Source organism: Impatiens glandulifera, chromosome 1 (assembly GCF_907164915.1).
Source record: "Impatiens glandulifera chromosome 1, dImpGla2.1, whole genome shotgun sequence".
NCBI lineage: Eukaryota > Viridiplantae > Streptophyta > Magnoliopsida > Ericales > Balsaminaceae > Impatiens > Impatiens glandulifera.
The window spans coordinates 13287643-13301693 of NC_061862.1; the positions used below are offsets into that span (position 1 = coordinate 13287643).

General features: G+C 30.1%; 1 protein-coding gene across 1 annotated transcript; it reads right to left on the reverse strand.

The window, feature by feature from the left end:
• Positions 1-5939: 5939 nt before the first annotated feature.
• On the reverse strand, positions 5940-8356 carry LOC124916274 (beta-glucosidase 44-like). Its single transcript, XM_047457034.1, has 11 exons — positions 8092-8356; positions 7948-8006; positions 7786-7861; positions 7636-7707; positions 7473-7560; positions 7126-7378; positions 6914-7029; positions 6617-6837; positions 6509-6540; positions 6321-6423; positions 5940-6220 (listed from the first exon to the last, which is right to left on the reverse strand). Exons 1-11 carry the CDS (start codon positions 8354-8356, stop codon positions 5940-5942), a joined length of 1566 nt encoding a protein of 521 aa, XP_047312990.1.
• Between the last annotated feature and the right edge of the window lie 5695 nt (positions 8357-14051).

Here is a 14051-nt window from a genome sequence, read left to right on the forward strand (position 1 = left end):
ATTCTTATTTACTGATAAACCACATGATTCTCGAATGTGATGCATAATTGATCTCAACCACACACATTCTCGACTTGCTTCATGAATAGCTATGATCTCTAAATGATTTGTAGATGTAGCGATAATTGTTTGTTTCATAGATCTACATGATATAGCTGTACCACCATATGTGAATACGTAACCCGTTTGAGACCTACCATTATGAGGATCAGATAAATATCCTACATCCGCGTACCCAACCAATTTAGCTTCACATATATATGGATAATATAATCCCATGTCCATAGTTCCTTGAAGGTATCGAAAAATATGTGTAACTCCATTCCAATGTCTATTTGTCGGTGAATAACTATATTTCGCTAGTAAATTTACTACAAATGATATATCGGGTCTAGTATGACTAGCTAGATGCATTAACGCTCCAATAGCACTAAGATGCATTAAGGCTCCAATAGCATTAACGCTCCAAGACTAGTTGCCAAAGGTTTTAGACAAATTCATGGTATAGACTATGACGAGATATTTTCACCAGTTGTCATGATTAGATCCATTAGGATAATCCTAGCTATTGCTGCATATTATGACTATGAGATATGGCAAATGGATGTCAAAACCGCTTTTCTAAATGGTTTTTTAGAAGAGGATGTGTACATGACACAACCTGAAGGTTTTGAAGATCCAAATCATGCTGGGAAGGTATGCAAGCTTAAGAAGTCCATTTATGACTTAAGCAAGCATCCAAGAGTTGGAATTTTCGATTTGATGAAAAGATCAATGAGTTTGAATTCATTAGATGCGAAGAGGGTCCTTGTGTTTACAAGAAGTTTAGTGGGAGTAAGGCAGCCTTCTTAGTCTTGTATGTGGATGACATACTACTTATTGGGAATGACATTCCGATGCTAGAGTCCGTAAAAGAATGGCTGAAGAAATGTTTCTCAATGAAAGACTTAGGAAAGGCCGAGTACATACTTGGAATTAAGATCTATAGAGATAGATCTAAGAGGCTTCTTGGATTAATTCAAGGAATTTATATTGATAAGATTCTTAATAGATTCAAGATGCAAGATTCCAAGAAGGGATTTTTACCCATTCAATAAGGTGTATATCTCAGCAAGACGCAGTGTCCTAAAACATCTGTTGAGCTTGAGAAGATGAACAAGATCCCATATGCTTCTGCTATAGGATCTATCATGTATGCCGTGGTATGTACACGTCCAGATGTTGCATATGCTTTGAGCATGTGTAGCAGATACCAACCAAGTCCTGGAGAAGCACACTTGAGTGCAGCTAAGAATATCCTGAAGTACTTAAGAAGAACAAAGGATGATTTCTTAGTATATGGGGGAGATGAAAAATTGATCGTACAAGGCTATACTGATGCAAGCTTTCAGACTGACCGAGATGGCTTTAAGTCTCAATCGGGTTATGTCTTTATCCTTAACGGAGGAGCTGTGAGCTGGAAGAGCTCCAAGCAAGGTACTATAGCAGATTCTACAACAGAGGCTGAGTACATTGCTGCTAGTGAAGCAGCAAAGGAGGCCGTTTGCATGAGGAAGTTCCTAGATGAACTCAGTATTGTTCCTAGCATTTCAATGCCTATTGACATCTATTGTGACAACAATGGTGCCATAGCTCAGGCAAAGGAACCGAGTTCGAGCTCCAAATCTAGACACGTTATGAGAAAGTATCACCTTATTCGACACATCATCACTATGGGTGATATTAGGATGTGTAAGGTGCATACTGATGACAATATTGCAGATCCATTAACCAAACCTATGCCTAGGCCTAAGCATGAGAGTCACACTAGGGCTAAGGGTCTCAAACACATTGGAGAATGGCTTTGAGTTTTCTTTTGTATTACATTATGTATTTATGAGTGTTAGACACCAGTTTTATGTTTGACTTGATGATTTTATGATATATGATATTTCATCCTTATTTATATTGGTTTTATCGATATTGAATAATATGTCCAAATAATTCATTATTAACAAATGGGATCACCTTAAGTGTTCTGGTGAATGAAACCCCATTAAGTGAAATGAAGTTTTGAATTATTAAAAGTCTATAGTTTGAAATCATCAAATGGACATAGATGATTTTATAAGTTACTATATTGTAAGCTGAATGATAGCGTCAGGTTTCATGGGCTATAAGGACATGGAGATGTCTAGTCAATTACATATATGTGTATGGATGATACATGTAAGACTGACCCACCTTAAGACTCTCCAAAAGATATTGTAGAGTTTTAAGTTAAACCATGTTTAGTAGATTCCTCAGACATGAGTATGTTGTGGCCTCACTTGATGATTGATATTTCTTTGACACTGTTAAACGCTTTCCGTAAAAGGGAGTTATAAAGACAGTAGTTGGGATTGCTAAAAATTGAGTGGAAGCCATAGTCATACAAGAATGGAGAAGTCCTCCCACTTCATGTATACTGTGATACATTGAACAGGAATGGTGTCTCGGCCACTTGAAGAGCGAGAACTGAAAATGCATGGCCATGCTCGGATGGATTAATATGAATCATCCGTTTAATTGACAGTTCAAACTCAGAGTTCAAGAAACATATTTGATAGAAAGGTATGAATGTTACCATATCATCAAATAAGACATTAAGAGACAAAAGTATCTTATATTGCACACTTGTTTAAGGACAAGTGAGAGATTGAAGGAATTGTGTCCTTTAATTTAATGTGCAATGACTAAACTTGGATATGACAAATTAACAGATATAATTTAATCCGATTATTTTAGGAGTCGTAGTGCTTTGCTAGAAGCCAACTACGATTAATGGGGTTAAACCTATAACTATTATAATCGGGTCCTATGAGGTCACACACTTAGAGTTGACCGACTAGATAAACGATAATTAATGGTTAATTATGGAGTTAAGATTGTGAAATAAAATAATATATAATTAATACATATTAGATATTATTAATAATAAGAAATATTATTTATTTGTGAAATAAAATAATATATAATTAATGGTTAATTATGGAATTTTATTTAATACAAAAGGATTCACTTATTTGCAAGAAAACAGAAGTGAATAGAGAGAGAATTGTTCCTCTTTTAAAAACGGCTTTTGCTATATTACGGTGAGAACTCCAAGAGGAAGAAATCATCTTTTAATCTAGTAATTGGATTGCTTCCCCTTTGTCTTTTTCGTCCTAGCAGTCGAAAGTAAAGAGATCTAGTCGGGCTCGTGTGGACCAAGTAGAGGAGCAACACATGGGTCTCTCGATTATTCATTACTACCAGATCTGATCTGGTTCACGCATCAAAGGTATATTTCTATAAACTATATATCATGATTCTATCAATTATGCATGATCATATGATTTGATGTTTAGATTAAATCTATAAATTATTCCGCTGCGAACATCTAATTGACCAACAATATATGGATAATATAATCCCATGTCCATAGTTCCTTGAAGGTATCGAAAAATATGTGTAACTCCATGCCAATGTCTGTTTGTCGGTGAAGAACTATATTTCGCTAGTATATTTACTACAAATGATATATCGGGTCTAGTATGACTAGCTAGATGCATTAACGCTCCAATAGCACTAAGATATGGTACTTCAGAACCAATTAATTCATCATCACTCATACGAGGTCGAAATTGATCTTTATTTACATCAAGCGATCTCTGATAACAGGTGACGAAAAGGGTCGACACAAGATTTGAAAAGTGCATATCACTAATAACATATATTGTACTACAACATTGGAACTCCAGTCCCTTGGTCAGCATCATATTAACTTTTTTTTGGGAGGGTTGTGTCTTGTTCAATAATCATCAAAACATGTACACTAACATGGAGAACAATCAAGCCTTAATAGTTTGTTTTCCTGTCAACAGGTTCTAGATATATACTAATTAACATGATATTGTTGTCAATGTTATAGAACAACCAAATGATTATTCCAATATTTTTTGTTTCTTATTTGAAATTTTGTTTATATTCTAGGGTTTCTAAAGATCCCGTCCTTATATTTGGAGATTTATCTGAGTTTATCATTTTGTATTCGTTGATGAATAATCTTTAGCTGCTATTGGAATAATACAAGTATGTCCATCACTATTTTTGATTCATTTGTAATAATTATTAAAAGTTTCTCAAGAGAGTCTATCCAAGGTAATTTAAATTAAAATTTTGGGCAATTACAATTTTGTCAGAAAAATATAAGAGAAAATCAGCTTTGGATGTACAACAAATATTTGTCAGATCATCGAGAATTAACTAACGAATTTATTAAAGGGATAGAAGAGTTTAATCAATTTTCTATGTACAATGCTAACGGTATGAATGGAGGAAATATTTTGTGCCCATATAGAAAATGCGGAAATCGTAACTTTCAAGATTTAGAAACTTGAAGAAGTCATCTTTATCGTATTGGTTTTATCGAGAACCATCATACGTGGGTATGTCACGGGGAAGCACCAACTTAGTTTGTATCGGATGAAATTAAGGTTGAACCAAATTTAATTTAGTGTTGACGACATTAATTCGTACCATAGAATGATTATCAATATTACAGCTAGTTATGAACTTATGATCCACCAATACAAAATGAATGTGCAAATTCTTCATCTAATGTTTATGTAGATAAACCTATTGAAGGCGACAAATTTTGAGAAATATTAAATGTTGCAGATCAACCTATTTGGTCAGGTCACCAACTACGAGACTTATAAATCTTAAATCTGATTACAATTTATCTGAAAGTGTAATGGATGACATTATTGAATTGTTAACCCCTACAAAATGTAAATTTGAGAGACTTATTTGATAAATGCTAAGATTTATATTGGGAGGTGGTGATTATATTTCTAGGTAAAAATTTTAAATTTCCGAGGTTTTGAAATTGTTATATTTTTGTAATGCTATTTTGATATGACAATATAAGTTATTTTTTATACTTGAGAACAAGGAGATCTAATCGTCCTCATATATAATACAGTTGACTTATTTATAAATAAACTTGGTTAGTCTAAATAATCAAAATAGATACAATTAACCTAATATATAATTAAATAATTAGCTATTATATATATATAAATATTTGTATATTGAGAGATGTAATTAAGAAAGTTACATAAATTGTATTGTGTTTTTTTTTTTTTGTATAAATTTAAAAAATATAATATTTTTGAGTTCACTATAAAATAATTTTGAAAAAATACTTTTATAATTATAATCTTTCTTGAAAACATAGTTTGAAAGATTGTAATCTACTTTTTCAAAACTAAATTAATAATAAATGTAGATGTACTATTAAAATGAGAAGGATGAAACATAATTATTCAATTAATATTATCTAATTATTAAATGTTTTAAAATTCAATATTAATTTTTTTTATAAATTTTTTTCGTAGAAAATTTATTCAAAATTTAGTATTCACTTTATGACTAATCATAAAATTGCTTTCAAAGTCAACTAGAGAAGAAAATAATTCAAATTTTGTATTCTCTTATTCAAATTATGAATATGTGAAAAAAAAGTTATAAAAATATAATTATATCATTATTAAAATGGGACTTCATTAATAGATTAATTATTATTTTTTATAAATAATAAAGAAAAAGAAAAAGATAAAAATATAAGATTGGTGATTTGAACATAACATTTTAAAAAATAAGTTCATGCAAAAAGATATAAATGATACCCGTGGACAAAAACAATATAAAAACACTATTGTTTACCTAATCATCAAACACATCCAAAACACAACGAGATTAATCAATTGAACGTAGAAAGAAAAACATAAGCAAAAAAATATTCACTAACGAAAAAAACAAAACATAAAATCTAACTAACGAATTTGGAGATATTTTAAAAAAATGATCATAATAATCTAACTAACGAGTTTGGAGATATTTAAAAAAAATGAACATAATCCTAAATGTTGAAGCTAGTGCTTGATAGTCTTCTGGCATAGCTGTTTGAACCAATACGCGGACATCTTAGGATATCGATCAAGGGTCTTATGGTCAACATAGACAATTCCAAATCTGGACGTGTAGCCGAGTCTCCATTCAAAGTTGTCAAGTAATGACCAAGCAAAATAGGCTTTAACATTTGCACCATCATCAACCGCGTTCTTTAAATTGCTCAAATATGTCCTATAATAATCAATCCTATGATTGTCATACAAACCATCAACAAGAGTAACATTCCCTGGATCATCCATTCCTACACACACAAAACATGTATAATCAATTCAAAACTTGTTAGGTCATATTTTTTATGCAATAATACAAGTTATCAAACACAGTTATAAATGAGATAATACCATTCTCGGACACTATCATAGATGGATTGCCGTATCGCTCCTTTACGTACATGATCACGTTGTAAATTCCCGACGGCACATTGTATAACCAAGAAGAGTGAGCCTAAACCATGTCAAAAATCAAATTGGATAATGTTAGAAAATCTATTATCTACAAAACTAAAATTAATAATCCACATTTTATTTACCCTTGGGCCAATAGGAACACCATTCTTTCCATCTACAAGAAAAACCGAAAAAAATATTAGGATACAAATTAAAATATAACTTTTAAATGAAAAAAAAAATAGCCTTACATGCAAATGAAGCGTTCCAATCCATATTGTAAGCAAGAACCTCTGGTTTAGGTCGGTTGGCATCGTAATAGACATAATTTGACGTGTAATGGTTAATTCCAACAAAATCTATTGAGCCCTTCACCATTTTAACTTCTTCTTTTGTAAATTTTGGAAGTCGTTCGTCAACAATTTCTTGAAGGGTTCGAGGATACTCACCATAAGTTATGGGATGTAAAAACCTGAACAAGTTATTTAAATTTTAAAAAAAATCTATTTTCTTATAAATAATTAATGACTAATTTTGAAAAATCTTACCATCCGATATTAAAATCTCTAGCTCGTTGGGCAGCATAATTATCGGCTTTTCCTCTGGTAAGAGGTTGATACCAAGTAAAATCTAATACAATTCCAATGCGTCCACCTTGCACTCCCTATATATATATATTAGAATCAATAGATGACATAATTAATATATTTAAAAATTACTGCAATGCAATAATATTTAGATGGAAGAAAATAAATGGAACCTGATACTCTTCTCTATATTTTTGAACCGCGGATGCATGAGACAAGAGTATATTATGAGCTACAATATAAGGTTCTGTACCAGAGTTCCCTTCAGAACAATTTCCATAAGGTTTAGAGCATCTCCCCGGTGCATGCGATCCATCATCGTGTCCAAGTTGGGCTATCACTCGAGGCTCGTTGAATGTTAACCAATTCTTAACCCTATCTCCAAATGTCATAAAACAAAACTCTGCATAATCCGTAAAATCCTTCCTGTAAAACAAAAAATTTAAAATAAACGATAAATAACTTGTAGCATAAATCACCATCAAATTTAAAAATAAATTATAGGTCTATCAATACTTACACAACTTGACGATTCAACAATCCCAAGTACTTATCTTGAAGTGCTTGCGGAAGATCGTAATGATATAAATTAACATATGGTGTAATGCCTGCATATATAAACACGATATAATATTTTTCTGTTTAATTTCATTGTTTCATTTAAATATACATTTATTAATTACCTTTCTCAACCATGTAATTGATCAATCTATTATAATAATCAACCCCTTCTTGATTAATTGCTCCGGTTCCATCTTTATGCAGAGAATTAAAACATAATGATTTTCATCGATAATCAATAAACTAAAAATAAATAAAAACTACTATATTACTTGGGAAGATCCTGGACCATGAAATTGAAAATCTATAAGCTTCGAAATTTAAATTTTTCAATAAATCTATATCCTCCTGCAAGTAATGATAATAATAATTAGCAAACAATCAAAATGATATATGTAAGATTTTATTTAATCTTTTAGTATTATTGTACATACTTTATATCGATGATATTGATCAACCGCGACATCTGCATTAGCACCCTCGGCTTCCATTCCTTGAAAATCAAAACATTAATTATTATTTGAAATTATTCTATATATGAGATTTGTAAAGTATATATAATTCTTATAATAAATTACCTGGAATTTTAACAAAAGTATCCCAAATGCATGGTCCACGACCTCCTTGATTGGCCATGCCTTCTACTTGATAAGCAGAAGTTGCTGTTCCGAAAACGAAGCCATCGGGAAAGCTTTCACGACTGAGGCCACCGGTATTGAATTCATTGAATTCTCCGGTCGGTGGAACTTGGTCGGAGTTAGCAGTTACGGGTCTCGCAGATGAAACCCTAATTGTGAATAGGAGAGTACTAATAATGAAGAAGATGATAGAATTTCTCCCCATGGTTATAATGTGACTGATCGATTGAATGATGATCATGCATGCAGGTCTTGTGCTTTAATTTATAGGCGTAGAAAATTTTATAAGTTTTTGATTTGGTCTAATATAATTTTAAATTTTGTAACGTTAGGCAGAAATATTTAACTAATTTAAAGGCGTGTTTAATTAAAATTATTTTTTTTATTTCATTTCAAAAAGTTTAGTTGGTTTAGATATATAAATCATCTCACTTTTTTACTTAAATGACGTCATTATCTTAATCACAGATATTATTTTTGTTAATTGTAAGTCAAAATTAAAAGGGAAAGAAATTTTGTTTGTATTTTTATACAAATTAAAATAAATGAAATTGTAGGTAGAAATTGATTGAAACAAATTACTTTATTTTATCAAGTTTATAAATCATATTATAAAAAATAAATAGATGATACAATTTTAGCAAATGAATTATTTTTTATTTATATATTTTCCTGTTATTTATTTGACTTTGTCAATCCTATAACGTACCTATCACCAAATAAATTTTTGAATGATTTACTTTTTTTTTTAAATAATGCAATTATTCAAAAAATAAATACATTTCTTATCTATTTTTTTATTATTATAGAAAACAAGAATAAATCTAATTTTCTATGATCTAATAAAAATCGGTGACCTTAATCTCTTAAAAATCATTCTTATTATTTGAAATACTTTAAATGAATTAAATAAATAGTTTTATTTCATAAAAAAAATTGGTTATTTTTAATTCTAAGTTTGTTTATTAATTAAATACACCTTAATAAGTTATAATCATAAATTATTTATAAATGTTAAAAATTGATAAGCATGATAAAAATAACTAGTAAAATTTCACGATAAGAATAAAAATAAAATAAATTAAAAAATTATAATAATATCTATTTAATATTTAAAATTCTTAATAAATCACGAATAATATATTAAAATAAAAAATATAACGCTCTCATTCCACATTTTATTCATATTTTAAAATAACTTATTTTCTCACCTATTTTTTTCCGAATAAATCTCTTATCTTGTGACTTTACACTTTTACTTTGTTAATCAAACATTTGATTCATATTTTTTAATAATTAGCATCGTGATCTTACACTTTAGTCAATCAAATATTTGATTTATATTTGTTTAACCACTTTCAAATGATACCGGTCAATTATCCCTCGGCAAACCACATCTCACATTTGGTAAAAAGTTGTACTTGTTTTGTTAGGTTGCAAGTTCGAAATATACAAATAACATTTTTAATTTTATTTTTAACCGTTTTAAGTTTATGGGCGGGTCAACCCACAATCCGATCCAAGTATCCATTTACTCTCACATATATATCCAAATTAACCACAACTCTCGACCTGACAATCCGGACACTTTAAAAATTAAGCATCATTATATATATATATATTAGTTAGTTAAAAATTTGAACATTTATTGTTAAAATATCTCGCGTTCATCAAATTTGGTATTAAATCTTAAATATAAAGTGTTGTTAGTCTAGTTGGTTAAATGGTTGTACTTATTTTGTTAGATTGAAAGTTCAAAACATACAAATAACATTTTTAATTTTATTTTTAACTGTTTTAAGTTTATGGGCGGGTCAACCCACAATCCGACTCAAGTATCTATTTATTCTCACATATATATCCAAATTAACCACAACTCTCGACCCGACAATCTGGACACTTTAAAAATTAAGTATCATTATATATATATATATAAATTTTTAGTTAAAAATTTGAACTTTTATTGTTAAAATGTCTCGCGTTTATCAAATTTGGTGTTAAATCTTAAATATAAAGTGTTGTTAATATTTCTATTAAAATATAAAGTTTAAGTTTTCTATTAAAGGGTTGTTTTTCTTAAATATAAAGTGTTGTTTATATATAAAGTGTTGTTAATATTTCTATTAAAATATAATGTTGAATCTTAACCTTTCAATTATATATATTAACATATAAACACAACTTTTCTATTTAGTTTTAGTTTTAAGTGTTTTCATTTAAAATTATTAAAACATTTAATTAATAATTTCAATCAACTATATCTATTAAAATATAAAGTTTAAGTGCTTACACCGTCGTTAAAACCCTAAAGAATTCGACGTTAAAGTATTATGATCTTTAACCACAACGTTAGGTGAGGATAACCGAAGTTTATAGTTTAATTATTAATGTCGGCTTAAGAGGATAGTCGATGTTAATATCCATGGATATTAACCACGATGTTAGTGGGATAACCGACATTAATATCCATGGATATTAACGTCGGCTATCCCATTAACATCGTGGTTAATAACCATGAATATTAACCACGGCTATTCTTCTAACGCCGACGTTAATATCCGTTGATATCGGGTTGGCTGAACCCTTATAGTTCTCTTATTAACGTCAGCACTCCCCAACGCCGACGTTAATGATGTTCTTTATGAACGTCGGCACTCTTTAATGCCAACGTTGATAATGGTTGTGCAAACATGAATGTCCTTATAGACTCTTGTTGTGCAAACACCAGTGCGTGCATCTTCTATTCACATTTATGTATCTCTTGTATTTAACGTTTTCATCGGGAATGCTAGAATGCTGGAATGCTGGATCATCTAGTCTCTCAATATCATGAAGTTGTGAACCCATAAAGTGCATCAGATCATCAAACTTTATATCAACTGTACGAGCTCGGAACTCGTCCAAGTGTCTCGATAGTTCTCATTCTCGGAGCTCGTCCAAATGTCACTTGCGAGAAAAAATCTTACATTCTGAGGCTCGTAGGAGAAATCTTTGAAATTTTCATCGAAGGACGTCCATGTCATTGAATTAGCTGAATGCTTAGACTTCATCATCAACATTGAATGTGGTGTTTGTTTGAGACAATAAAGAGCTTTGCGAAGCTTGACAACTTCACCACACCCGGGGGAGACATCATATAAATCTCTTCATGAAGATCATCATTCAAGAAAGCATTCTTCACATCCATTTAAGATATTTTCCATTGGCAAACCGAAGAAACAACAATCAAAGTGCGAACAATCGTCATTTTCGTAACATGAGCAAATGTTTTCTCATAATCCATGCCATATTTTTGAGAATACCCTTTAGCAACAAGTTGAACCTTGTATCGCTCAATGGAACCATATGATTTTGTTTTTATCTTGTAGACCCAATGAGAGGCAATGACATGTTTTCTAAACGGTAGTGAAACCAAATCTCATGTATGAGTCTGATATAAAACAGTAAGTTCCTCAGTCATAACAGTCTGCCAAAGGGGATCATGAACTGTCTCTCTATAGGATGAAGGCTCAGAAAAGCGATGAACATAAGTGACAAAAGAAACAAATGAAGTAGAATAAGAGGAGTTAAAATCGGGAAGTTTAATAGATTTACGAATACGAGTGGAGTGACGAGGAGGAGGATCCACAATCTCATTCGGCGATTGGGTGGTCGTAGAAGTAGGGACATGGGAGGTGGATGTATCGTGAACTAATGTATAATGAACCAAATTATTAGATAGATCTTCATCGGGATCAATGTCAAAGGGATCAATACGAAATAAATATGTTTGAGTCATATGATGTGAACTAGCAGGAACATAGAATAATGAAATGTGCTCTAAAAACACAACATGACGCGAGACATACGCTTTTTGACTAACTAGATCAAAACAACGATATCCTTTTTACCAAGACCATAGTCCAGAAAGACACATAAGGCAGACCGTGGAGGCAACTTATTACGCTCAACATGTGATCAAAGGACAAAACAAATACAACTGAAAACACGCAACGAGAAATAATCAGGTGATTGACCATATAATTTTTCAAAGGGAACAAAACTGAAGTATGAGATATTGAGATTCTATTGATCACATGAGTAGCGGTAAGAACTGTTTCTCTCCAAAACATGAAAGAACGAGTTGTTTCAACAATATGACAATGTTTTCTTTCAGCCACACCATTTTGTTGAGGAGTGTCGGTACATGAGGTTTGGTGAATGGTACCATCAAGGCAAGTAACTGAGAGAAATCATTAGAAGTGTATTCACCTCCCAAATCACACCTAAAACATTTAATGACTGAAGAATGTTGGGTTCTCACAAGAGCTCGAAAATTGGTGACTATAGTAGGGCTGCAAATGAGCCGAGTCGAGCTCGAATTTGCTTGAGCTCGAACTCGACTCGATTTAGTATTTATTAGCTCGACTCGAACTTGAGCTCGAACGAGTTTATAAATTTGAGCTCGAGCTTGACTCGACTATTTACCTATAAGCTCGGCTCGACTCGAAAAGCTCGAACTCAAGCTCGAATTCAAGATCGAGTTCGAGCTCAAATTCAAGCTCGAGCTCGAATTTAAGCTCGAACTCAAACTAAAATTTATTTTCAAAATGAAATATCAAACTTTCATACATATTCAACATTTAAAACATAATATTTAAAATTGAAAATATTAAAAAATTATAACTATTTAAAATTCCAAAATCATAATAATCCAAAAAGCATTCAACCACAATTACTAGTCAAAATTCTAAAATATAAAATTCTAAAATTAAAGTACAATACTATATAAATTGTTTGAACATTCAATATATTAATATTTTTTAAGTCACGTTCTTCAAGCATAGCACAAGTACACCTACCTGCATTTAAGCTTAAAAATAATTAATATAAAAAATAAATGTTAAAACAAATAACTAAAATTTAACTTACTTTAAGGTTTAAAGGAGATACGTACAAAAACAAATTCAACCTATTTTTTATTAAATATTATTATATATAATTAAATTATTTGGGTACAAATATAACAAGAATTTATTGACTTATTTATAGGAGAATCTATTAATTTATTTATATATTACAATATATTATTAATATTATAAATTCATTTTTTATCTCAACATATTATATATAATATATACTAACTTTTTTTATCTCTTCATAATATATACAAAATATATACTAACATTTTTTTTTATCTTTTATTATATATAATATAATATAATATTGTTTACCATAATAGTGTTTTTTCTATATAGATCTATGATCAATATATATTAAAAATATTTTTCTATATAGATCTATGAACACTATTAATATATATAATTTTTTTTTACATATAGATCTATGAACAATTAATATATATAATAGTGTTTTTCCATATAGATCTATGAACCATCTATATAATCACAAATTTACTCATAATAAAAAAAAATCAAAGTTATTTAAAAGTATGATCAATAACTATAGTAGAAATGAAAATATATTTTAATTTACCTGTACGTTTCTTGTGAATGAATGATAGAAATAGTGTAGATAAGAGATAACATAAAAAAATATATTAACCTATTATGAATGAGTGAAAGTAATGATGAAGACGAAAGAAGAAGAAATAGTAAAGAAGGAAGAAGAAGAAATGGTGAAGATAGAGGAAGAACAAGAAGAAAAAAGAAATGGTGAAGATGAGGAAGAAGAAGAAACGATGAAGAGAAAGAAGAAGAAAAAGAGATGAAGAGTCACTTATGACTGATACATTAGAAATTAGAGTTTTGTTTTATGACAATATAATATAATAATGTGGATTATGGGCTTTTTATATGGGTTTTGAAAATAAAGAGAAAAAAATTGTTTTAAATTTTTTTAATATTAAATAAATAAATATATTATATATTATCAGGCTCTCGAAAAAGCTCGACAAGCCG

Bases quoted from the DNA above. Each gene is read 5' to 3' on its own strand.
- LOC124916274 (XM_047457034.1), bottom strand. From the start codon at position 8,356: ATGGGGAGAAATTCTATCATCTTCTTCATTATTAGTACTCTCCTATTC. The intron at 8,007-8,091 runs GTAATTTATTAT...TTGATTTTCAAG, and splicing joins TACTTTTGTTAAAATTCCAG to GAATGGAAGCCGAGGGTGCT. The intron at 7,561-7,635 runs GTAATTAATAAA...TTATATATGCAG, and splicing joins CAATTACATGGTTGAGAAAG to GCATTACACCATATGTTAAT.